This window comes from Chenopodium album, chromosome 7, assembly GCF_948465745.1.
Source record: "Chenopodium album chromosome 7, dcCheAlbu1.1, whole genome shotgun sequence".
Lineage (NCBI taxonomy): Eukaryota > Viridiplantae > Streptophyta > Magnoliopsida > Caryophyllales > Amaranthaceae > Chenopodium > Chenopodium album.
This window is the reverse complement of record NC_137840.1, coordinates 63,051,193-63,077,644: the sequence shown is the minus strand read 5'-3', so window position 1 is coordinate 63,077,644 and position 26,452 is coordinate 63,051,193. Positions and strand designations below refer to the sequence as shown.

At 35.8% G+C, this 26,452-nt stretch overlaps 1 protein-coding gene across 1 annotated transcript; it reads right to left on the bottom strand.

Annotated features, from left to right (window-relative positions):
• Positions 1 to 2,339: 2,339 nt before the first annotated feature.
• Positions 2,340 to 23,744, bottom strand: LOC145639150 (serine/threonine-protein kinase STY46-like). The gene is made up of 17 exons (XM_081690314.1): positions 23,594 to 23,744; positions 23,248 to 23,491; positions 22,071 to 22,185; positions 20,891 to 20,991; positions 20,609 to 20,695; positions 19,144 to 19,216; positions 16,886 to 16,996; positions 14,252 to 14,302; positions 10,553 to 10,692; positions 10,370 to 10,477; positions 9,256 to 9,329; positions 5,871 to 6,046; positions 4,530 to 4,625; positions 3,870 to 3,950; positions 3,726 to 3,776; positions 2,788 to 2,928; positions 2,340 to 2,709 (listed from the first exon to the last, which is right to left on the bottom strand). The coding sequence occupies exons 2-17, from the start codon at positions 23,445 to 23,447 to the stop codon at positions 2,668 to 2,670; spliced, it is 1,647 nt and encodes a 548-aa protein (XP_081546440.1). The 5' UTR covers positions 23,448 to 23,491; positions 23,594 to 23,744; the 3' UTR covers positions 2,340 to 2,667.
• Positions 23,745 to 26,452: the final 2,708 nt, after the last annotated feature.

Genomic DNA, 26,452 nt, shown 5'->3' with positions numbered 1-26,452 from the left:
ATGCGCATGGCCGTAAGGCGCAACCACTGATTAGAGCCTAAATGAACACCTATGTTGTATGTGTTGTGCACTAAAGCTCGGTGAATGGAGGTATAGCTCAAGGCAACCATGTCTCTATATCTTCTCGGGTGGAAGTTCATGTACACTAGGTATAAGGCTCAAACCCGGAAGGTTCCTTGTACCGAAAATGCAACATTATATGCTCCGTCTTAATTATTATTATTATGTTACATCTTAAGATTTTACAATATTTTAAATTTTAAATTATGTGGGGGATTGTTGGAAAATAAAATCTATTTTCTTTTATTTTAATTTAAAATTTAAAGATAATTTTATACTTTGGATACTTTCTTTTAATTAGCCGTTAGTTTTTGTTTTTAATCTTGCTTGAGTTGTTAACTTCCTACTATTAAGGAACATTAACGTTGCATGGCTTGAAAGTTGGGATAACTATTGAGCCACTCATGGAGCATAATGTCCACATTCTTGTAACAAACTCAGCCTTTTTTATAACGGTTAATTTCATTTGTTTTCCTATAAATGTAATTCTAAGTGACGGCAAACGAGAATGAAGAAGTGGAAAATTACTTTCACAGAAAATTAGTGTTTACAATATTCTCTCTTTAAAAAGCAATACTATAATTATTACGGAGCATTGGTGTAATAAGGTTCGGGGGTCTTTTGCTGCACACAATTGATCCGGCGGGTTGTCGTATCTTAGGAGAGGAGCGCATAAATACATTCTACCAGTGCAGTGGGGCGTTTTCTCTCTAAGGATAGCGCATTGCGTGCTACAACCCAGGCTACTCTAAACTCATTCTTCTACTATTAATTTACCTTTGTGCTACTTGTTTGTTATTTTAAGTGTTTTTTTTTTTACTATTAATAAATACTACTACCGCCTCATATTTAAATTTATTAAATTTTGATTTTACTTTCTAACACTCCTGCCTCTTGACTTGAATTTGGAGTAACTTCGTGGATAGCTTCGTTTTGAGTTTTCAATCAGAGTTCTTTATTCATGAATTTATTTATACTAGTATTTCTTCTTACTATACGAGTATTAGTTATACTGTTTCAAAGTCGACAAAATATTGCTCAAATTTGACATCACTAGTGTATGTTGGGAACTTCAAACACGACAGCATTTCATCTCTACACTGAACCAAAATTCAAACACTTCATTTGGACCATTTCAAATGAAAACCTAGAAGTCAAACAAACCATAGGTCAATTTCAAAAAATTCAATTTAAACCAAAAACTCATCCCTAAACGTTTGTCCCATATATATACTTCGTATAAAATAATCGTCCCTATAAGATTACTCTCATGCAATTACTGATCATGAGACCTAAACATGGGCAACGGGCCGTGCCTGGCCGTGCTGCGGTGGTGGGCGTGCCGTGACGGCTTCGCGGCGGGCCGTGGCGTGCCTAAATTTGGCACACCCCAGCCCACGGCACGGCACGGCCCACGTGCCTGGCGGGCCGTGCCGTGCCGAGCCGCGGGCCAAACCGTACCATTTTTTTTTTTAAATGAACGTAAAAAAAATGATATATAAATATTTTTTAGTACAACTTAATTTTATATAAATAATTTTATTAATTTATGTTTATGTTAATGTTAATATATTTTGTTTTGAACAAACTTTATTTTAATTAAGGTTATAAAAATTATTTATCTAATTATGTTTAAGTTTATATAAATAATTTTATTAATTTAGCAAAAAACAACAATACATATAATAAAAATTAAATTACCACTGCCGTGCCAGACCGTGCCACGTGTCGTGCCGACGTGCCGACCCACGGGCCGGCCACCGTACCTCGTGTCGTGCTCGTGCCGATTCCCAGATTTTTGTTCACGGCACGGCCCACAGGTGGGCCGCCGTGCCGTGCCATGCCGGCGATCGTGTCGTGTCGGGCTGTGCCAGAATCGTGTCGGGCCCGTGCCGCCCGCGTGCCGGCACGGCCCATGCCCATCTTTAATGAGACCACACATTTACTCTTACAATCGCACATAAAATACTTTTGATCCCACCACTTTTGTCTCTTATCAACTCTACCCGTCCTAAAGTTAACAAAGTAAAAAAAGATTAAGGGACAATCTTTTTGGGACACAGGAAGTGGGAGTCTGGGAGAGAAGTGCATTTTCTGCCATCTAAGAAAATAAATAAATAAATTATATTCCATTAAAAAAAGAAAGAAAGAAAGAAAACTTCGATTATCATATAACAGCAGTTCATTGCAATTAAAGAAAGTCGCTCTCAATTCAGATTCTGCAGTAGTGATGCATCATGCAACAGTAACAAAAAGGCCATAAAGAATGCTATCGTTCGCAAATCTGATTCAGCCACAGGCTTGCTGAAATGCTGAGATAAGTAGAATACATAGTTTTCAACAAGACACGTAGAATACGTATTCTTTGAGAAGATTTGTATTACAATCGTGGGACTACTCTAGTTTTTACAATGAAACTCGTAAAGTATTATCTACTATCACTATCACTCTTTGTGATTGTACATTAAGTATATGTTTCTAGCATAGTCAATATGTTGTTTCTCAATCCCCAAATCATCCCAAAAACCAACACAAAAGTAATAAAAGAAAAAAAAATTCTCTTGTGTTGTTTACCAATTCAGCCATCTCTATAATTCACAATATATTTCACGAAGTAGAGTTACCAGCTACTGTTGTTGCAGCAGTTTCCTGCAAACAATATAAATTTAAAACCAAATTGGTGAACATAGAAGTACCTAATGCAAAGATATTGCTTAAATGTTTTACCTGAACATTCTTTAAGATATCTTCAAGCTCTGCTCTTATAATGGAAAAGGGTGGCCGTTTAAGAGGAGCCTCATCCCAACATCTCTGCATTAAATCGCCAAGTCTGGGGTGTATGTCCTTTGGAATCTCTGGACGAAGTCCCTGAAATTCGGGGAGGGGAATCAAACAAAGAAAATATAAATCCATATTCTGTAAAAATCAAAAGTAATAAGCTACAAATAAAGATCATGGAAAGTTGAAAAGGTTAATGTTGATAGTGCACTTCTCTACTAGACTAACAAGGAATGCTGTCGTGGACGGAAAATTAGATATACTCCTGAATTAGAGAACTACTGACGTGTACTGGTGATGGTGATTAGACGCAACCACACTGCCATTACCACCATTAACACTTGAAATTGGAGGTCATTATTTCCCTTATTCTATTCATAGAATTTATCTCAAACCCTCATTTAATCGGAAAACAACATTAATGGCTTATTATTCATTGAATTAAACAGGCGCATCTCTACACAACACAACTTAGTGAGTTAGATAAAATCCGATCAAATAATGTTTTCTTAGGTGATTCCGTGACAGAATTACATAAATTCATTTCAGGGTGGCACATGTATGGAACATCAAGCTACCAAAACACAAGTTTAATCAAACCCGCATTTCAATTTACACAGTTGTCCAGAACAAACTACAAAGGCAAATCCATGAAAAAATTTCACTCATTTCAGTGTGACAGATGATGGAATAAGAAGCTAAGCAACCACAGGCTTAATCAGGTACGGATTTAATTGTCAGTTGTTCAAATTATAGCTTCATTCACCTTTAGACACTAAGCAGAACAAAAATTTCAAGTACATTACACACTAGTTCATAGATAAACGAAGTACATAAACAGAATGCCCCGGTCAAATATTATTATATTGAACTATCATGGAACATACCTTTCTAACACCTAATGCAGCTTGCAGTGGAGTCATATTCTCATATGGAATCTGCAGACCACAAAAACCCCTCAACACAACTAGATTTTCACACCGTGAAAGTTTTCACAGAAACTCAAAAACAAGAGACATATTAGAAAATACCTTGGCTGTCAAAAGCTCCCATAGTACAATAGCAAAACTAAATATATCAGCATTCTGGTCATAGGGCTGATGGTTTATCACCTTGACAAAAGGGTGGAAAAAAAACGCAGAAGAAAAGAGGTTATCAGTCCACAATCTATTTGCCATGATAACAGAATTTCATATGCAGTAAGCATGCACCAAACAAAAAACTACCATGTCAAGCAATGTTGCAAAAGCAGGTAAATATTCAGCATTTCAGCAATGTCAAAAGAACAGCTTAAAATTCAGTTTTCATAAGTAACAAAAGCTACCCTCAAAATATGTCACTAAAGATGGCTCTCCGGGCATCTGCCATTTTGTGTTGCACACAGAGGCAACTCATATAAACATATAATACTACCTCCGTTTCTTTTTAGTTGACACGTATTCCTTTTTAGGAAGTTTTTTTTAGTTGACACGTTTCCTTTTGGGGTAACTTTTTTACCTTGCATTTACAAGCTACGCCACTTGCTTTTTCATTCTCACTCTCTCTCCTCTCCTTAATATATGTGTCTAAATCAAACGCGTCAACTAATTAGAAACGGAGGAAGTAGGAAATAACGACACATAAAATTCTTCAGTGTAAATAGAAAGAAAATTGAGCTATAATAAAACTAGGAGAAATCAGCTTTCACCAACCTCAGGTGCCATCCATCTGTATGTTCCTGTTTCTGCTGTCATAACACCTTCCTGATGCAGAAAGCGAGCAACACCAAAGTCTGCCACTTTGACGACCTTGAGAAACCAAGTCATTCAAATTTTAAAAACTAGTCCGTGAAGACAGCAGAAACTCATAAATTAGGACACAACAAATTAGACAACTTTAGGCAAATTTTAAAAGAGGAACTTAGCCTTCCTATACTTTGAAAGACGTAGGTTCTGAACAAAAGTGCCGGACAACTTTTGGAAATTTTCAAAAGGATCTAACCCTTCCTTGTTTCTATGCTTTATGTTCAGTTTTTATTTTATTTTTTTCTTGCTAAATAGTTCTTGCTTAGAGAGCATTTTCTCAGAAAAAGAAAGCTTGGATCTACCTCCAATTAGAGACTTAAAGAAAGCCATAACTATCCAATTTTCAAACAATGAGTAACAAACAAAAAAGAGGTTGGAAAATTTAATTGTACTAGGTTAGGATTAGTGTTAGAACAGAAACTGAACCAAATCCTTGTGCTAAAGAATCAAACATCAAGGAACCAAACTTAGAAGGGGAATGAGTGAGGAAAATAAGATTTCTGATATTTGGGCACCTGGAACGGAGCTGAGGAAGCTGTATGTTTATATGAACTACATATGTATACACATAAACTTCATCAAAAAAATATTTTGGATTACCAAAGAAAATAAAAGCCTCATAGCAAACAAGATGCAATATATTTGTCAAAATTAAGCCAGATTTCAGCCTAAGGCACAAGTTTAAAGGGGTCCAAGTTAATACATTATTACCTTTATAGCCTTATCCTGGATTCTAGGAAGCCGCATCTAGAGCTTGGAAGAGAAAGACGAAAGGAGCAAGGCACATAAACACTATAGGATATATGGATTCAACTCCCAAATTATGTAATGAGACTGTGAAACTGGTGTAAACTATAGGATATATGGTTCGTCTCCCAATTTTTAAAAGGTACAAATAGGATCTAATCTAATCCAGAGGTGAAATTTCAAAGGTGCAAATAATCACATAAGAGTATAAGAGGATTCAATAAGGCATTAATCAGGTGCATTAATTATAATATGGCAACTGATATTGGAGGCTTCCATTAAAGAAAAACTAACATTGGTTTGAACTTACAATAAATAAATAATAAACAAGCCCAAAACCAAAATGCTCAGATTTTTTTTTTTTTTTAATATTGACTTCTAAACTTCTTCCATATCAAACCAAAAATTCAGTGAGAAACCAACTATGAAATTACAGTATGGCACTGATTGCAAAAATAAAGACTAGTGACAGCAGCAGCAAGAAAAGGTTGTAATACATACTTGAAAAGTATCCATAAGCAAATTTGCTGATTTCAGATCTCTATGAATTATATCATTGTGATGCAAGTATTCCATCCCTTTGGAGACATCAATCGCAAATTTTAACAGCTCGGAAAGCTTCAAAGCTCTTCTATTTTTGTGCAGGTAGTTATACAGACTTCCACCAGGCATGTACTCTGCAAAAATTATCAAAGGCAACCAGCAAGATCATCAGATGGATACAAAGTAGAAGCAACATCAGCAGATTTGTCTAACCAGTCAAAGAAGGTAACAAAATAATAAGATGCCAAGAATTGCTTGTTGGCTAGAACTTAGGAAGGCAATGGTAAAGCTTGAAATATATGCACCACAGGTAATGCTACCAACCATTAAAAAAATAATAAAAAAAAGCAGGCATGCAATTCTATAATGAGAACTCAAACATGATCCATATGAAAAAAGGATTGGAAATGAACAACAATGCCACACTAACACAACATTGACTTATATATTCTTCTCATTCTAATTACTATAGAAAACAGTAAACAAAACAAGTCATCAAAATGGGGAACCAATATATTTCTTGATTGTTTTCCCACGTACCACACCATCCTATAATTTTCAAATGAAATTCATCACAATTGTAGAAAGCAAAAGCCAAATGGCAGAATAAAAAGAGTAATTCTCCAAATTCATGATCAACAAAAGTAGCAAGTTCTAATCCATGATTAAGTATATTAGTTCCATGTTCTAGCAATGTCATATATCATGCTACAAATAGATAATTACTGTTGTCCCTGAGAATGCCAATGACAACAGCCAACTAGTTTTCAACATAAGGAACAGTATATAATCACTGTTACCATGTCTAAAGTAATCTCAAATTTCTGAAAAGTGCATCTAGATTACCATTTAAATGAGTAAAAAAAAAAAAATCATTCCCCTAGTAACTCATCATTTTTCAACCGAATTTGGTCAAAATCAGGACAGAGAGCTCAAAACCTCAGAAGGGCAAGTATACTGAATGTGACGAATTCAATGACTTGCCTTTGCATTTATCACTTTCGCGTTTCATTCATACACCCTAACTGGATTCAGCCCATTTCATCATTTCATTCATACAGCTTAGGATTCAGCCCACAAACCCTAAATGGATGGATAATATGCATACCATTCTAACTAGATCTAACCTTTGAGTAAGACATGATATAATCCTAAAACAATTCAAGACAAAATACAATTGTTTACTATAATTATTCAAATACTGACAAAATTGCATACCCTTCCAAGTAGCTCTCACCAACACATGATATAATCCCAAACCAATTTAAAGACAAAATGATACAATCTTTACTAAAATCCTTCAAACACTGACATCTTAGTATTCTTTGGCACATAAACCCTTTTACAAACATCCAAATGATGTGAAGCCACTTTTAATAAGAAAAGTCAATGTAGACACAAAGAGATCTAGATCAAAATCTAATGTGCATTGTTGCTTGACAGTTTTAGGGACCCATACGACTTTGGTAAGTGACCTGGTTGAAAACCAATTTGAATATTTCACTCACTCATAGATAAATCTTTCATTTTAGCCATCTGAGGAACACATTTAACTTAAAACCCCAATTTTTCTTCTTTTTCACTCTCCTCTACTTCCTAAAAAAACCCTACACAGATCCAACACATGATCTACAAATCTAGTCATAAGATTTATACATGGGATCTACCAGACCAATAGATGTAGACCAGATTCAATCCATGGATAATAATCTAAAAGACATTCCCAACTGATCTTCCATAGCACATAATTTTATCATATGTACCAGATACATTAGTTCTAAAGCCACATGTAAGGCAGCAAAGGTAAGAACTAAAATCAACCACTATGCTCCCTCTTCCAACAAGGGGAAAAAATCTCCTCTCCTCCCCCGTCACAAGTCTCACTACCACCATAACCACCACCCCATCATAATCAACTTGCCATAACCATCACCCCGTCACAACCACCATCAAAACCACCACCCCAACACTTCCACCAACTCGCCACCCCCCACGACATCCTAATCCACTGCCACCACATCACCCCAGCACCCAAACCAGAAAACCCTCCCACCCACTCGAAAAACCCCCACCACTCCATCACACCCACCAGCTAGCCACCCCCAGTTCCCCATGAGCCACGATATCCTAACCCACCAACTTGCCGCTGCCCCACATCACCCTAGCACCCAACCAGATAACCCTCTCACACACTCAGAAAACCCCCACAAGGAAAATCACTCACACAAAAAAAACCACCACCCCAAAAAATTGATTGTAAAATGGCAAAACTTCCATAACATCGTTGTAATACAAACACAGATGGCGGCTTCATTACATTTTCATGACATCAAGGCGGCTGTGACTTCCAAATTCATCCCTTCTAAACCTTCTTTACGGAACTTGGGTTTCAATTGTTGTCCCCGACAAAATCAATTCAAGGTATGTAAATCAATGGCGATTGAACAACACAGAGAATTCTTTCAGTCTGAAGGTAGAGGAAGAGAAACATACTCAACCAACTATGGGAATAATTTTAAAGACTAAAAGACTTTCACAGTGGTTCAGAAGTTTAGTAATGGATTGGGGCGATGTTGAAGGAGGTGAAGCTGTTTCAATGGAGCTGAAGATGGTGGTGGTTACGGTGAGGAGGAAGGCGAGGATGAGGGGAAAGAAAATGAATTTACCCTGTAAAGCAAGTTGTAAGTAAACAGACTCATTTAAGAAGGAAGAAATGTAGAATTATTTACATGATGGTGGGATTGTGTTAAGCGGACCAGTTAAAGATGGGATTATTGATTTCAATTATCCAAAAAAAAAACTTCTACTATAGAAGTCAGAATGGTCAACTTTCTTTTTAGAAAGAATATGATCTTATGTTTACCATTATATCTTTCACTCATACCAGATTTTGAGTGATCCAATCAATTTTTTTGATTGAAGCTTTTATTTTGCAACTAAGCACTACGTCTGCCGCTAATAAACTAAAACAAGTACTCATGTAGTGTAGTAAAAAGGTGTAACAATAATAACAAGATCGCCAATATATGAAGTCACTTCAAATCTTCAATGAAAACCAGTAACTAAATCAATCATAGTCCTTTAAAGCCTTGCAGACTTCAAACAGACAAAAAAAAAAAATCAAGAAGTTTACAGGATGTAAGATATTAGTAGAGCATAAAATAATGCATTAAAATTATTACTTCTGACAAGCACATAAAATTCAATAATCGTGATAGTATTCTATATGATTGGCATTATTGAACCAACCATAACCCAGCAGAAACTCTTTAAAATGCAGATATACTCATAAACTAACATCCTTTGAGATATTGAACTATTGAACAAACAGATATGATGATACCTGTTACAATGCATAAATCAGGAGACTTTGTACACGCACCAATAAACCGAACAACATTATCATGTTGCACCTCCCTGCATAGAAAACCAACTAACATTAGTACACAGTAAAGGGGGAGGGTAGGAGAGAGAGGCAGGAAAAGGAGGGATACTCCACACAATTATATTAAAATTCTTGTCCTTAAGGGGTTGTGTGGATTTAAAGGTCTTTTTAATATGATGCATATTACTTATAGTGAATCATCATGAATATGCTGCTATAACTATTTCTATATTAGTGTTCTATGAATTTGTACTCGGCTCTCAATTGACAAATGAAATTAAAGACACTGTTCGGAAATTTAGCATTGAGACCAATAAAGCCTGAACAAGCAAATTGAATGGAGAAGAATAATCCGTGTTCATCATTACTGCATCAGCTCTTCTAATTCAAAGCACCTATACTAGCTCTGAAACACCAACAATCCAGCATTTCTCTCTTTCCCTCTTTTATCTCAGATCCATACATAAAAGAATGCCTTATAAACTCAACTCCCCAGGTAGCAAAAAACCCAATAGCAATATAAAATGTCCACCCAGTAATGCTGAATTAGCTGGTTAAACAGACATAATAACTATTATTGACTGTCTGGCAACTTTCAGTTCCTTGTTATCTCATCAAAATCAAGAGTCAGTCTCCCCACACTCTTGACACACTAAAAAGGCCATTTTGGAGCTCTTATTACCTGAAGTAAATCACATTAATGTGTTTCATACGGGCAACACTTTGTTTACTTGTCCCAAAGCATTCAAAATCAATGATATCAATGTTTACCAGTTGGACCTCAAATTCAAACAAAATGGCCTCTACAAGAAAATCCAATTCTTCCTCAGCTCCATATTAATTGCACTTGTACAATTTTACGCTTCCCAATGTACAGCATCATCAATGCTTATAGAAAGATTAAAAGTATGGCACACAGACCACAATAAATTCATTAGCAACCTCTTGACCAAAACATGTCCTTTTGCAATCCTTACTTCCCCCTTAGATTGCAACAACCCAGTAAGATCAGTGTTCAAAACAGACACCAGAAAGGGGGAAAAGATAGCAGTGGTAACACATCAATGCTCACCTTAAAATAGCAACTTCTTGAGCAAACTCTTCCTCTGATGCTTCAGTTAGATGCTCAGATCTGAGAATCTTGACAGCCACATCCTGACCAAGGTACACACCTCGATACCTTGGAAAAAGAGCAAAACAAAGATAAGCAACAGAAGGGAAATTTGACATTGGTATAAGAAGCGGTTCCACTTACAGATCCCCGCACGATCCAGATGCAACTTTGTCCCCAATCTTCAACAACCTTCTATCTATTTCCCAATTTCCAGGTTCTCCATGTGCAGCTAGTGCTTTCTTCACCGAAAATTTTGAATGCGATGAGCCAGACCACGAACCCTATAATTTATAGAACTTCATTGAACTGTTTTCCCTTACAGAGTATAACAAAGAAATAGGGTCTTGAAAACAAAATCCCTGACTGCGTACAAATAATATATACATACATGCACGTAAATGATGACAAAGATAAGACAATAAGATTTCTCCAACACCTAACATTTGCAAATTAACCCAACCCAACCCAACCCCTTCGAATTATTTCAGGTATCTCATCAGAACCCCAGCTTCATTAGCCAAGAATGTCAAAGTACTTTACCCCAACAGCCCAACAAGCAGCTTGATAAGGACGTAAGGTAGATCCTAAAAGAAACCCGCATTATATTCAAACATAATTGCCATAGAACATTGTGCATCTGCATGGCCACAAGCTTTTCTCCTTGAACCCTCCAATCCCCACAAAGCTTAATTGTAAGTTTGTAACAATCCAAGATAGTCGAATAGCCAACTCAAAACTTCCCAGGGATAAAAGATAAGCATCCTAAATGATAATGCACCACCTATCAATGTACAAAAAAGTAAGGACCTGCGATCAACAACTCCACAAAGCATCCAGCCAATTAAAAAATATAATTATTCTGTTGTGCCAAAAGAGAGTCATTGATGTCTTCAATCCTACTATCACAAGTTGTTGAAGCCTCCATCACCAAGCTCACCTTTCACATTAACATCTACGAATCGCTGCAATAGAAAATCTATTACTGCCTCACTTAGCGTAGAGAACGGATCTGAGTAAAGTTCCAAGCAATCTTCAGGTTGACCTTCTAAGTTCTAACACTTCTCTATTAAAGCCTATTATAGCAGTATGGCAGTATCTTACTAACACTAACAAGAGTAAGAACCACATATAAGCTCTCTCCCTAAAAGGTACTTAGCCTTCTGAATGAAAAGATCCCTGAAGATTCCTGATTATCGAAGTTATCTCCCTCACCCCCTTTAATGTAAATGAAGAACCGAGCACTGTTACTAGAAAATGGCCATAGAAGCATAATGTAGCGTCGATATAATCAATAAACATGGGAAACATACACTGCAAGAGAAATCTACACTTAAAACATCCTCATGAAGTCTAATGTGTAGCCTATCCAATCTTATGCCTAACCAACAGGTATACTATAGACAAGCATGTGTAACAACGTCAACTCACTAGCTCAGTGGATAATAAGCATCTCAACCATATTTAGCACAATCAATATTCGCAGTTGATAACATGATGTCACAGTCACAATTTATATTCACTGTTGATAACACAATGTCATACTAACTCAAGTCCAAAAGAAAAACACCACAACAGATTCCCTGCTGGAGGAAAACTTATAGACACTGACTTCATACACCCCAAGCCTCCTTCCACTTCTAATTTAATCAAGATAGTCCCTTTTCTCCTCAACAGCCTAAAAAACCCTAAATATTTTCTTGAGCTAAAAAAAGCCCTATAACAAAATATTCTACCACTCAAGGAAGCAAAAAACATTCCACTGATTTCCTCAAAAGTCTTATAATCTACAGCTGTCAAAGAGTCTCCAGGTGCATATTACCTCCAATATAACAGACCAAGATAAACAAAGAGAACATTCTGGTTTCACATCCCACCAGAGCAGCAGACTCCAAAAGGCATCATGGTCAGCACTAATCCTAGTAAGTTACATTTTAATTAGGTTAATCATCACTCCTGCATCAATTCAACATCTCAATAATATAAAAACATTGAGCACCTTCAAATAATCAAGGTCAGCACCCAAAGAGTAAGCATTGTCATCCACATACTACAAATAGAGCACCTATGCCTCTTTTCTCCCACCTCAAACCGCTAAATCATGCCTTAGCATACCTTCTCTAGTGTCCTTAACGATGAATACCTTCAAGCCAAAAGATTGGCCAAGCATGGAAAACAGCACCATACTGTTGCTTCGTGCTGCTATGTCAAATTCAAGGGTTGGTCTAGATTATGACCCATGGCCCCATATACCTGTCACAGAGTCATGCCATGCCCTAATGGCTAAGCTTAATTTTCCTGCTATTGTTGTGCTTTGTCATGCCAAAGTTAATGCCTTGTACCAAAGTGTGTTTTCCAGACAAAAACAGTGACTTTGCAAACACAGAGTCATCATGGAACATACCTCAGGCCTTCGCTGTGCCTTTGATGTGCCGTGATTTATGTGCCAGTTTGTGAATTGCTTCACCAGGCCCAGCTAGAGCCATCTGTAAGCATCTAGCAAGCACATCAATCACGGCAGTAAAAAGGGAAAGGTGGGGGAAAAAAAACCTGTCATATTCCCCCACATGGAGATAATCTCTAAAAGCACCATTTACCATCACATTAAAACAAACATGATAGTACAATACCAACACCCACCAAAACCCTTCCACCACCAAGGTTTCTTAAAACTCGGAAATCATCTGGACATAACCCTTCCAAAAATCTAACTCGCACATAGTAATCTTACTAGCTTAATCCTTTCCAACAACTTCATCCATGGTCAAGCAGCATGAGCCACCTCCACGAACTTTCTTACCTCCACAAAACTGCACAATTAGGAAGCACAATGCTAACCACATCTCTATGACAATCCTACAAGTACAATAATCTTGAACAGCCTTGAAGGATCACCAATTTATGGAAACTCCCCAAAAAGTGTTACAAGGTCTTCCTTGAAGCACATCCAACAATCTTCAGAAAGCACCATTGTAACCACATCTAACCAGGTGCCTTCACCTGATTCAACAGATTTGTCCCATCTCACCTCCACATTGAATTTTCTAACCAACCACATGATTAGCCATGAAACATTTCCAAACGTATATCGATCTATGCACAGAACTAGCATTTCCATCATGATTCATGACTAGACCTGGTTATTGGACAGGTCTAGTAGCAACCGGTGCAAGTCGATATCAAGTTGGGTAAAAAATGGGTCACTTTTTATTGGGTCAAAGAGGGTCGGGCCAATGCAGATTGCAAATCAATTGCAAGTTGATAATGGGTGAGCCAATAAACAAGCAAAGAAAGAGTAGAGGAGAGACAAATTAAGGACATATAAATACAGAACTATACATATAATTTTTTTTATATTTTCTATTTCTAATAATTTGGGCTAGCATTTTGGCCTTGTATTAACCTTTTCCATCAAAAAGCCATATCCAATAAAAAAAACCCTTTAGCCTTAGTCCAACCCCTAAACCCTACAACCATGTCCAATAACTAGGTCTAATCATGACACACAACAAAAATTCAAAATAGGACGAAAATTTTCTGCATACGCTGCTGCTTGAATTTTCCAAAAGCTAAACTACTACTTTTTGCCAGCCATTCATCAAGCCCAAGGAAATAAAAGCAAAGAGACTTATAAAAATAAATTTACAGGGACTAACAGAACTCTTAAAAGAAGAAAGGATGGAATTGCAAGGAGGAAATATTACCTACGTACCAACGCACCAGTTTAAAATAAACAGCATCCATGCCAAAATAAACACAAACATATTGCATGAACCACATAGTCACTTCCATATCACAAAAAACATGATAAAGAACAAAATATCATAAAAGTAGGATCTCTACCTCACTCTTATCTATTGCTTCTTCCATAGCTTTGCGCAAGCTATCAGCATCCTGATCATAACATCGCAAAGTCAGCAACAATTTGACTCAGCACAGATACCTGCTTCATAAAAGTATAATTGCAATGTCCTATTAAAGGCAAGCTCACAAAGCATAAATACTGTTTCCCCTATCGACAAGAAACTGGTTCTCAATTTTCCTATAAAGCTTAGACCTGATCTAGATGACATATATTTTGACATTCTACAACAAATTCACAATCCTAACAAAAAAAACAGTCTGCAAAATAACATGTCTGCTTGCGGCACTGACGGGGTAATGATTTCCATTTTATAAAAGGGCAGTAGAATCTAGCCAGGGAAGATACTCCGGTTGCGATTAGCAGAAATGTAACAATACAAGCCCTAAAAGCAGAAACTTTGACAGACATCTGAAAACAAGCAATACAAGGGAGAACATCTTGAGAAACAATTAGTGTAGCAAGTGGTAGAGAGGCTAAGGCTTCTTTTGTATTAGTTACATTGTAATCTGCGAATTGCTTATCAGCTGAATGTGTATACTAAGGCTTTTGTTCTACTATTCTGTACAAAATGCTACTCTGGCTCCATATTGTATCTTGAGGTAATATAAAGTTTGTAGCAAGTATGGTGGTTAACTAAAATTTATCTCAATGTAGAGAAGTGATAAGTGCAGATGGAGCAATCCACAATTAGTTCATCAAATAAAGATGGTCATTGGAATATTCTGGCCCAATGAACCCAACTCGGCCCTGCTATACAGAGATTTAAACCAAACTACCTCACAAGCGGGACGGTCCCAGGTTTAATTTTGTAAGAATTAAAGTTGCACAGCTTGCCTAGACCAGCCACGGGCCCAGGAGGATAGAGCAATGTGTAACTACCACGATAAAGTAAAACAAACAAACAAACAAAAAAGGGAAGAAAATAACTCTTATTACCTTCTCCCCTTCCAGCTGCCATCTCTTTCCACCAATGCTATTCCCTACTCCCACTGGCCCAAAAAATGGTAATAAATAAATATATACAAAGTATATTTTTATGTTCATTGACCTACCTTGTCCATCCCTCCCCAACTCCCCACCCCCCACCCCCCCAAAAAAAAAAAAAAAAAATATATATATATATATATATATCACTCCAAATATGTCACGTACTCACTTCCAACTTAAGCAAATCAACAAGTCATCACCAAGATAAACCCCCACTTTCCACCCCCAAAGTTACATGTAAATATATATCTACAACTTAACCACAATCTAATTTTTTTTTAAGAAAATATCCTTCCATTGCTTAGTTTCTAAGCTTTAACAATTCTATGGATTACTGAATCTATACAGCTATGCCTACCAACATTAAATAAATACATGATTTTAGATCTGGTTATGACTAAAAGCAGTGGTTGGTCGTGGAAGGGGAGGGGGGAGTGGAAGATGATAAGACTACTGATGATATTAAGGGTTTAGGATAACTTTACTTCTATAACCCCATCATATTTTAAACTTTCAGCATAACAGATCAATGTCTGGCTCTAAATTATCACAACAATAGATCAAAGGAGACGCATACAAAAATATGAACACAAACAATAATGAACGGACTAATGATGAAAAAGTGCATCTGGAAAAACAAACTAGAGATCAATAAGCATCACACAAATAAAGAAAACATAATCATACCAATTAGAACTCGGGAAAGTACATATAGGAAATTAGGAATACTTTAGAAATAAAAGTGTATGATGACATGATGACTGATTAGCCTAAAACAAGAAAAAATGAATAAAGCAAGCAACCATGCAATTATAAGGACTAAAAAAGAATCCATTATAATTTCCAACCAACAGCATGTTATATAGAAAATTTTGTGGAAAAGATAACATATTACAAAGTTCTAAATTCACAGAGGGTTCATAGGATGTTCCAAAGAGACAAATTTTATATCCGTCTCAAAAAGTATCCATTATTTAGAAAGATATATGTGAAGAGAGTGTCATTTGTTGCAATGTAAACTAATTTATTTCCAATTGCTTTAGTAACCCAATGAATATTGGAGTTGACCATTTGTTTTTTTTAAGATAAAAGGAATGACTGACTAACCAACATTCCAGAATCCTGGTAATAACAAAAATTTGCAACAACTATATCTTAATTTCTCTTCCGCATTCAATACAAATAATGAACTATGGAGAGATTGAGCTTTGAGGACTGGTATCCCTAAGAGTATAAATTTTAAAGAAGAAAATAGATTGCATTTCATAAATGTATGCAAACATATATGTACAAACAAGCAAAAACAAAATCCTAGCCACCCACGGCCATGCACAAACACGAACATATACAGAACAGGTCTAAAGAATATGAAGACAATCAGACAGAAATGCCAGAAATTTTCAAGGTAAGTATTGGAAAAAAAAAATTAAAAAAAAAATATTGAAGCAAAAAAATATTAAGTCTCAGCATAAGCTTGAAATTTCAGAGGCAAGTGCTCATCTTACTTGTAAGACACACATGACACATCATCCCATATAATTGGAAATATATTGCATTTATTTAACAAATGAGATTTATTTAAAGTAAAGATCTGTTCATAACAGTAGCTAATGAACAGAGAATACCTCCAAAGGCCATCCATCCACTACAAATACATCCAAGGAGTAGCCATCAGTGGTTGAGAATACATGTGCTTCGCGAATGTTAAGCCCTATGTCAGAAAGCAATGCAGATAGCTGCAAAGAGATCACACAATATTGGCAGTTAAAATAGACTCTACGAACTGTCAAACAATCAAACTAAAAAACATATATGAGTATTTCAAATAACAGGAAAGATCATATAGAGCACAATGATGGATGATAATGAATCATTGCCAGCTAACTTCTTAAATCTTACACTTAGTATGAATATAAATATAAATACAAAAATTCTAATTCATTCAACTAACCCACCCCCCAAGGGGGTTATTTTAAAGAAGCAAGCCTCTTAATAACTACTACATGTCTACAAGTCAAATTAATAAAATGACAAAGGTTCGAGATTAATAATCACTTGTATATCCTAAGCAATCTCCCTTTGCAGGAAAAACTAGTCAATCAGTTTTTCTTTTTGTTTAACTAAGAATACAAATCATAAAATGAAATCCACAAGAAACTAGCATTAGAGATATCACAGCCTCGGGAGCAAAAGAGAGAAACAGAATAATACAATTGCCTCTATTGGTTGCTCTCTCAGAAAAAGGCCTCTAATCGGCACACTTCACAATCATATCTGCATAATAATCCTTGACTGGTACTCTCTCCATTCTTGAATGATTGACACACTTCCCATTTTCATCCGTTCCGAAATAATTGATACATTACTAAAAAGGCAAGGACCGACAAATATTTAATTGTTTTTCTATCTTGCACAATGGCCCACCACTTTTGGGGTTAATGTTTAAAATATCCCCCATCCCCTTACATTGTACAATGGCCTACCACTTGCACTATTTTAATCAATTAATAAATTTCCACTAACTTCACTTTAAAATAAACAATTCAATAAACTACTCCATTGGAAAAAAAAAATTACAAAATATTAAGAGGAGAGGAGGGGAGGGGGGGGGGGGGGGGGGGCTTACATTACCGTCTCCGTGAACATAAAATTTATCTTTCCCAAATCTGAACCACCATCAGCTTCACCATCCCTATGGATTGACCCACCGTAACCACCCCCATTTAGCAAACCCGCTGTTACTGATGAAAGGTTAAAACCTACCCTTGGGCTTTCTTCGAAATTAGCCAAATCTAACTCTTTAAACGTCGAAATGGGCTGGTAGTTCCAAAATTCAAGCAACCACTGCCATATTCAATCACTGTAGAGTTGACTTCTGCCAACTTTCCCAATGGATCATTTGTAATTTCCAGGCTGGTGGAGTTGGAGTTCTGACGGTAGTTGATCTTGGCTCAGTAGTTATGATGCTTGGGTATCTCCTCTCATTGGTGGAGCATACAGAGAAATTTTCAAATATATATAATGTTGACTTGCGTAGGGGGTCTTCTGCAGGTTGAGGGAGGTTGGGCTTGTCAGAATTTCAGTAGTAGGGTTTGTTGTGTAGGCAGTGGTGGTAGGGGGGTTCATAGGTTTGTTAGGGATTAAACTGAGGGTGTACGTGAGGAGAAGTCAGGTAGTGGTTTGTGTTACTGGTGGAGATTGGGTCATGTCTCCAAGATATTTTTTTTTTCTGTGGTTTGTGGGGGAGAGGTGGGGGTAACCAACCATAGATATGCAAAAGGTGATATAGTCTATTGCTAGCATGTACGGCAGACAAAACTTAAATTTAGCTAATGCTGATGCAATAACTGACAGCTATTATACTACAGACATGCAGTCACAGGTCAGAGGTGACAAGCAATAACATAATGGTTATGGTTCAGAAATCAGAATCAGAAACAAAACGATGTAGAGCACTCTGTAGCATGCAAACAGAAATTTGAAGCCTAAACTCTTATTCAAAAAGAATCAAATTATTACTGTGCCAAAGACATCTGCATGTTTTAGCATAACCTTTTGTTATTCTAGATGAATTGTAAAGTCCCACTCTCAGCACAGTAGGGGGAATGTTAGACATCATATGCAGCCACCTTAGATAACAGTGACGGATGCTTCTAGTTGACCTTAATCAAATTGCAACTTCGTTGGGGTGGTTGCAAGTTATTTTAATAGAACACGACCAAGGGCAAACTAAGTGATGAATTTTTTGCAGTATATTACTTCAAATGATATCAAGGACCGGAATTGCTATCATAAAATACTACGGTACTATCCTACTCCGGAAACAAAAAGAAACAGATAACTAAGGAATGAAACAACTGAACGAAGACTCTTATTTGTTTACCTGACTAAGAAGCTTGGGTTTATCTGGTGTTGAGCATATTACTTCATGAACTGGAGCATGAGAAATCTCCGGCCTGCAACATTAATTCTAGCATTACCTCCTCGATGAAAGATATACCACAAAGAACAGTGTACAGTACTCCAAATACACACTGTGGGTTACCAGCTAGAGTAGATAAAATAAATGACAAAATTTTAGCTGTTAGAAGTGAGGTTTCCTATCAAGCCATCAAGGATCTTTTTTTTGGAGATCAGCTATTAGCTGATGGCATAGCTGTTTCCTAATTGGTTTGATTGACTAGCTGTCTAGCTTTACCAGTTGATTAGCTGTTTGTATTGGCTGTTTCGTCAGCTAGTAGTATTGTAACAAAACCAACAAATTTTGGGCAAAACAAAGCCAATGAGAAAAAGCCATTCCAGATTTTCACCCCATTGAAAAATCATTAACCATAATCTAATACTAATTAATCAAATTAGTATGATAATTGCCAAAACCAATCAAGAACCTAAAGCCATGTCAGAGTAAAACAAAAAAGTACCTAAAGCCATATAAGCCAAATTGAATGTCAAAATAATTAGTCAGAATCTTCTAGGACATTCAATTGATACGCAAGGATCTAGGGGAGCTATGGTATTGATTTTAAGTTTCATTGAGCAGCAAGTAGCACCCCTTAAAACGCAATAATTCTGAAGGAGGGCAAGAAATCCAACTCACTCCTATCCAGGAAAAAAAAAATCTGAACACTAAATTATAAAATTGAGAAGCAAAAGAGAATACAACTTGTCCCAAATGTTGCTACTTTCACTACATATATATAAGTACCACATAAAGTAACACTGCAGGGTCCATATGCCTCTACTTTAATGTTGACCTAAGCCCTGCTTTTCAGCATGCTGAAACTTGCAAAAGCTTGAAAACTTACAATCAAATTCCAAAATCTCAAAAAGCCTTTCAAATAAGATAATATAGATGGTAAATTGTCTGTGCATGACATTAGTAACTCCTTGAACTCTCATGCTATTAATGACTCTAGGTCATCCAGGATAATTCCCAATTGACCTGTGTTCAAGCAGTTGACATAATCATCAATTATCACTATATATTTATGTGCTCCTTCCATCCTACCAAGGCATGCATTATAAATTTTAGTTGTGCCTGAAAAAATAAATAACACCCAAACTGCCTCATATATCAAATCTAACCATTGGTTAATACATAAGCGCAACAAATGGTACAAAGTTCTTAACTGCTTGACTGAATTAGAATAACCAAGCACAAGAATCTTTTTTAACCAAGGAGATACTATAAAAACTAAAATCCGGCAGTGGGACATACAACTATAAGCTGCTGACAGCAGGCATACAGTTAATAAGTAATAGACTCAAGCTTTCACTGAATTACAAAATTCCCTTAGTCCAACACACCAAACTTCTAAGGTCTAAATTAGTAGGAAAGGAGTAGATACCTCTTTTCCATCAATCTAGAGTTCTGTCTAACCTCCAAATTAAGATCTTCCAGCTTGGAACAAGGTTCAAAAGCCTTTCCTTCTTCCCTGAAACAAAAGAGATCAGAATCACACTGAAAAAATGGAAAACTGTAAAAATAAATGTTGTAAATTGTGAGGATTAACAACAAATGAGTTAATAAAAAAAAATCATGGAATACAGTTTTTTTAGGCAAGTAAGCACTTCTCATTGACCAAAAAGAGATAAGGAATACAATTGAAACTTTGAAAGAGCCAGATTACTTGTTCTGCAAAGGTTCTCCATGATTGGCATCGGAAGGCAGCATTGAAACAGATAAACAGCCCTCAGCCTGATGCTCTTCACCACCCTCTGGTTTAAAGTTCTGCCAAAAAAAGAAATTAGCACTTGTTGAATGGACAAAATATTACAAAACAACAGAAAAATTACCACAATACATCCCCCCAATAAGGCCTCCCCCCTTCCTCGTGTTGCAATATTTATAGAATGAAGGAAGTATATGACAACCATAAGACTGACAACCCTTTGCGACGTATGACTACTCATTTAAGTAAAAGCCTACATCTCAATCCAAATCAATTCTACTACCATAATATCCAAATGCATCAATGATGTTCCATTACCCAATTCTAGTGAAAGATAGCCCCAATATTTAGAGGTTATAAAGCAGAAGCCTCATGTTTGTTTTTTTTCCCCGTGTAGGGTGAGGGGAAGGGGTTAAGGGATTGGTTCTTTATATCAGAAAGCTATACTTTGGATCTTGGTGACAGGCAACTAGATAGTCTAGATCTAGAATACAACTCCTAGTTTGTGTTAATTATTCTCTCATTGCTAATTTCCCCATTGCTTGACCTTCATCAGACAGGGAACAAGACTGTGCTCCCAAAACTCATTGTTAAGAAAAATTGGCATAGGAAATCATTATTTACAACTACAAAAAAAACAAAGCTTTATTCCCAAAGGAACAGGGTTTCGCACCTAAAAATGATGGTTAAGAAATTTGTGTAGGAAATCATCATTTACAACAAGAAAAACAAAAACAAAGCCTTTTTTTCCTAAATGAATGTTATAAATCTATTTTACAACTGTTATTAATGCCTCACAACAACTAATGGAAAAATAACAAATCCGATGAGGCAATGACCAGATATTATTCAACACATGAGAAGTAAATAATTTCCAGCCATCCAGAACACGAAAAATGGAAAAATTGCAGCCATAAAGGAGCTTCACTATGATCAATACACATATCATACCTTTCGCACAACATTCCTATATGCTGAATCATTTCTTATGTATAACTTAAAATACATACCGGTCTATAAGAAATAGAACAAGGTCTACAGACAATATTAAAAGTTTCAGACTAAAGCTATTTGATTTTAACTTTTTCTAATTTACATGAATTGAATATTATTTCAGCATCAACCAAAAATTTAGTACCTCCAAAGCACGAACATGGAATACAGGTCTCTTTTCAGGGTCCTTGGCCAATGCAAGAAGCTTTCGATGTAACAATACGTCTTCTGCTCTATCTATATTTATATCCAAACCATAACTGCGGCAATATGAAATTTCAACAAAAATTAGCTAAACTATCAACATGAGATCCTAGCATCTGCAGTTTCTATACTCTTATGATGTATATAGAGAGTCAAAGAAAGAAAAACACAGCAAGATCAGCAATCCATTTATTTGTTTATTGAAACACAGCATCTCCAATATTGCACTAATCAATCTATCAAGTCAAATTAGATGTGCTACAACTGTAAAAAAATAAAAATAATAAAAATAAAATAATAATAATAATAATAAATAAATAAAATAAAATAATAAAGTTACAAAAAGAGTAAACAATGACAAAACAGAAAATAACACAGCATTACTTTCTACATATCTACAGTTAAAGGACATTCACAGATCTAAATGTAAAAGACGTTTTTTGCATTGGATTATAGCTCAATATGAGCAACACAAAATAACTACTCTATCTCTCTGTCCAGATTTCAATGTCATACTACTTTGTTCAACTTACACACAAATTCCAAACTGAGAAGTATATACATAGATAACGTCCAATTAAATCTCAGTATCTCACCACATAAATTTGCAAAAACATCAAATTTGCTCAAATTTCTCCACATACACCAAACAACTACACACTCATTAAGTCTTGTCACATAGCAAGGTCAAAACTCAGATTACACTTTCAATGTAACTATGAATTCCAGACAAAAAACATCATGACACTAACAACATAGCATCTGCAATTTCTGCACTAATTTAATGTATCAAGTCAAATTTAATGGAGCTAACTGTAAAGATTTTTTTCACTTATATTAGCTTCATTCATACCAGGAACTACACACACTCTCCCGTCCAAATATCATTCACATTACACAACGGATGATGTCGAATTCAAAGATAATGTCGCATTCAACCTCAAAAATTCATCAAACAGAAAATTCGCTCGAATTTTTCCACATAAACAAAAACAACTACACTCACATTACTACTTCAATTAACTTCAAATTATACTATCAATACCACAAATCATCAAGAAACACTGTAACACAGAAATTCATAAATTATTTTCTAAAATGAGAGAGGAAATTCATACCTAGGAGGCAATTTATTGAAATGAGCATCCAAGATCTCACGAAAATCAGGATTAGAAACAGCTTCATCATTTCCATTTTCAATCAACCGATTATACACATCGTTTCGAATATCAAACAATACACCTCCGATTATTCCACCACCGCCGCCGAAACTCCGAGGAGGTGACGAACTCTCTCCGACTCCTTCAATCAACTCCATTATTCACCAATTTCACACAGAAGCAATTACTTCCAAGAATCAAACTACAAAACAATCAAAAATTCAAAAAAAAAACTAAGTTATAATCAGTAAAATATACAAGTAATAACACGAAAAATGAAGAGAGAAAGAGAGAGAAAACTGACGAATTATGAAGTCCGCCATTAATGAAGAATCGGAGAAACTTGGAGGAAATGATCAATTTTCAGAGGAGAGAGAAAGTGGAAGAGTGAGAAAGTTCTGGAGTTAAGACAAAAAGTATAATCTGCAGAAATTTTTGGAGAAGAAGAAAGAGAGAGAAAGAATTTGGTAGGAGAGAGAAAGGGCATTGAAGAATGAAGAAGACTTGAAGACTCTGGTTTTTATTTGGTTTATTTGAATAGAAAAAGAATAGAATACGGCCCGGGCTCATTGGAGTGGATAAGGAGGAAATTTGGCAGGTCTATTTTTATTTTCAATTGCCAATTTTAGTCAATTTGCCATTATTAGTATATTAGTATTTCTCTATTTTTGTTTTTTTTTTTTTTTTTTTTTGGATTTTCACTAATATACGAGTTCTAAAGCCTATGTGTTGTTTGGGTTGCTCTTGAGTTGCTTTGTTTAGCCCTGACAAAAAGTATACTAATGTGATTGAAAATCTTGGTAATTGTGATTTTATAAGCTTGGTAATCGTAGGCACAAAAAAGTTATATAAGTGCCACATTGGATAATATATGAGTCAAAAGTCAATTTATTGACTTGATGCTAATTTGACTATTAATTAAAATTAATTAAATTGGGTGAATAAATTTAATTGGCCCATTTTAGTTATTAAATTGTTTATATAATAGTTAAAACCTACTAAAAATGGGTTATGATAATCAAGCAGGCCCACCTCCATGCACATCAAACCCTAACCCTAAGAGTCACTCACTCTATAAATAGAGCTATCTCTATTTCATTTTGGAGGAAAAAGGAAGCAGAAAGAAAAACCTACAGAGAAACTTAGAGAGGAAACTTAGAGAGAAACCTAGAGAAAACAAGGAGAATCAAATACAAAAAAAAGACTCTCAAATACTCTAAACCTCTCCTAATCTCTCCGGAGAAAACCCCTCATCAAATACTCTAAACCATTTTAGAGAAAACATCTCAAAGCCTAGAAGAAGAACAACAAGCATTCGACGTGTCGTTCTACTCTAGAAGATCACTCGTGGAAGAGATCAAGCCTCGACGGCCCTCAACACGAAGGAAAGAAGAACCTCAAATCATCAAGAACATCACCGGTTCAGCCTCTACATCAAAAAGTCATTGATCGAGATCAAGCCTCATCGGCTCTCAATCAAGAATACAAGTCAAAGGTCTACATCGACAACAAGTCAAAGGTCTACATCAACATAAGTCAAAGTTCTACATCAAATCTTTGATCGAGATCAAGCCTCGACGGCCCTCGTTCGAGAATCAAGTCAATCTTTGAATTACGTCAAAGTCAAAGTGGAGATCGAATCAGAGGATCAAATTAGAGATTGTACCCAATATTATCATATTAATAAAATTAACACTTTGTTTCATTTATTTTGAATCTATATTTTACAGATTTAAAATTTGTGTTTACAGTAATGATTTCTACCTTTTGATGTGTCTACCTAATTGAGTTTAAGTTGGACTCTACTAAGGGTTAAAAAAAAAAGTTAAAAAGGCTTGCTAAAAAACAAATTAGCTAGAAAAGTAGGGTGAAAACAAAAGTGTTGGATAAGATAATGGGGCCCCTTTGTACCATGAGTTTTCATTTCCAAAATTTTCACAGAATCATGGCGGGTGATTTTTTTCCCGGAGAAAATGGAATGGGTCTTCACATTGCCGAGAAGATCAACATCACATGTGACTGGGTGAACTTCTCCCGCGAGAATTTGAGATACGAGCTTCAAGACGACGAAGAAAACTTCCTCACGTTCAAAAACATGATGATGATGATGGAGGCGAACGAGTTAGATGTTATGGAAAACAATTAACCAATACTAACTAAACCCAGAAAGGTGTTTATTATAATTAATACCATTGAACATCAGGATGGTATTCTAAGCAATCAAATAGATACCATCAAAACAATAGATGGTATTACAATGGTACCAATATTTATCTAATTTTTTTTAACACATAACATAAAATTACTCCAAAATTACGGAAATAACATGTTTATAATCAATACCATTGAACATCAGGATGGTATTCTAAGCAATTAGGAAGATACCATCAAAACAGTAGATGGTATTACAATTATACCAATATTTGTCTACAATTTTTTAACACATAACATAAAATTACTCCAATGTATGGTACCAATACTAACTAAGCGCTAGTTCAGAACCACGACAACTTCACCGACCCAGAAATTTTGAACTCAAAGGCTACGTCTCCTTGAATTCTTGGTCTTGCGTCTCTTCGCCCCTTGAATTTCTCTCTGTTCAATTCCTCACTCTACTCAGTAAAGTACTCAAATTGCTTACTCTCTCCTCTAAAAGTGCACCTCTTTACAATTAACACCAACTTCTTTTTACACTTTAAAATTCAAAATTTGTACTGAACACGAAGGGCGGCCTACACCTATATAATAGGACAACTTTTACATAACACTACCTTTTAACCCTTGGTAGAGTCCAACTTGGACTCAAGTAGGTAGAGACCAAGAAATTATGTGATGTGTCGGGTCTAAGTATAAGTTAGCTTATTATCTCCTTCCTTTGAAGTTGTCCACGACATCCATCTATTTGGGGCTTACTATTATACAAAGTATTAATTAAAAAAAATAATGGTCTTTTTAATGTTCTTTCTATGTTTCGATAAAATGCTTACATTTGCCTTTTCACAACCTGTAAAGCCAACATTTGATTAATATTTTCATTAATTAATTATGTACACTACTTTGTACTATACTCATTAAATGCATATTCCTTATTAACTCACTAGTCAAAAGTCGGCAAAAGAAGAATGAGATCACTAATTATTAGTTCCTTACTAAATGACCAAGG

Bases quoted from the DNA above. Each gene is read 5' to 3' on its own strand.
- LOC145639150 (XM_081690314.1), bottom strand. From the start codon at position 23,447: ATGGAGTTGATTGAAGGAGTCGGAGAGAGTTCGTCACCTCCTCGGAGT. The intron at 16,997-19,143 runs GTAAACAAATAA...ATCTCTTTGCAG, and splicing joins AACCCAAGCTTCTTAGTCAG to CTATCTGCATTGCTTTCTGA. The intron at 4,626-5,870 runs GTATGTATTACA...TGGTTTCTCAAG, and splicing joins TGCTTATGGATACTTTTCAA to GTCGTCAAAGTGGCAGACTT.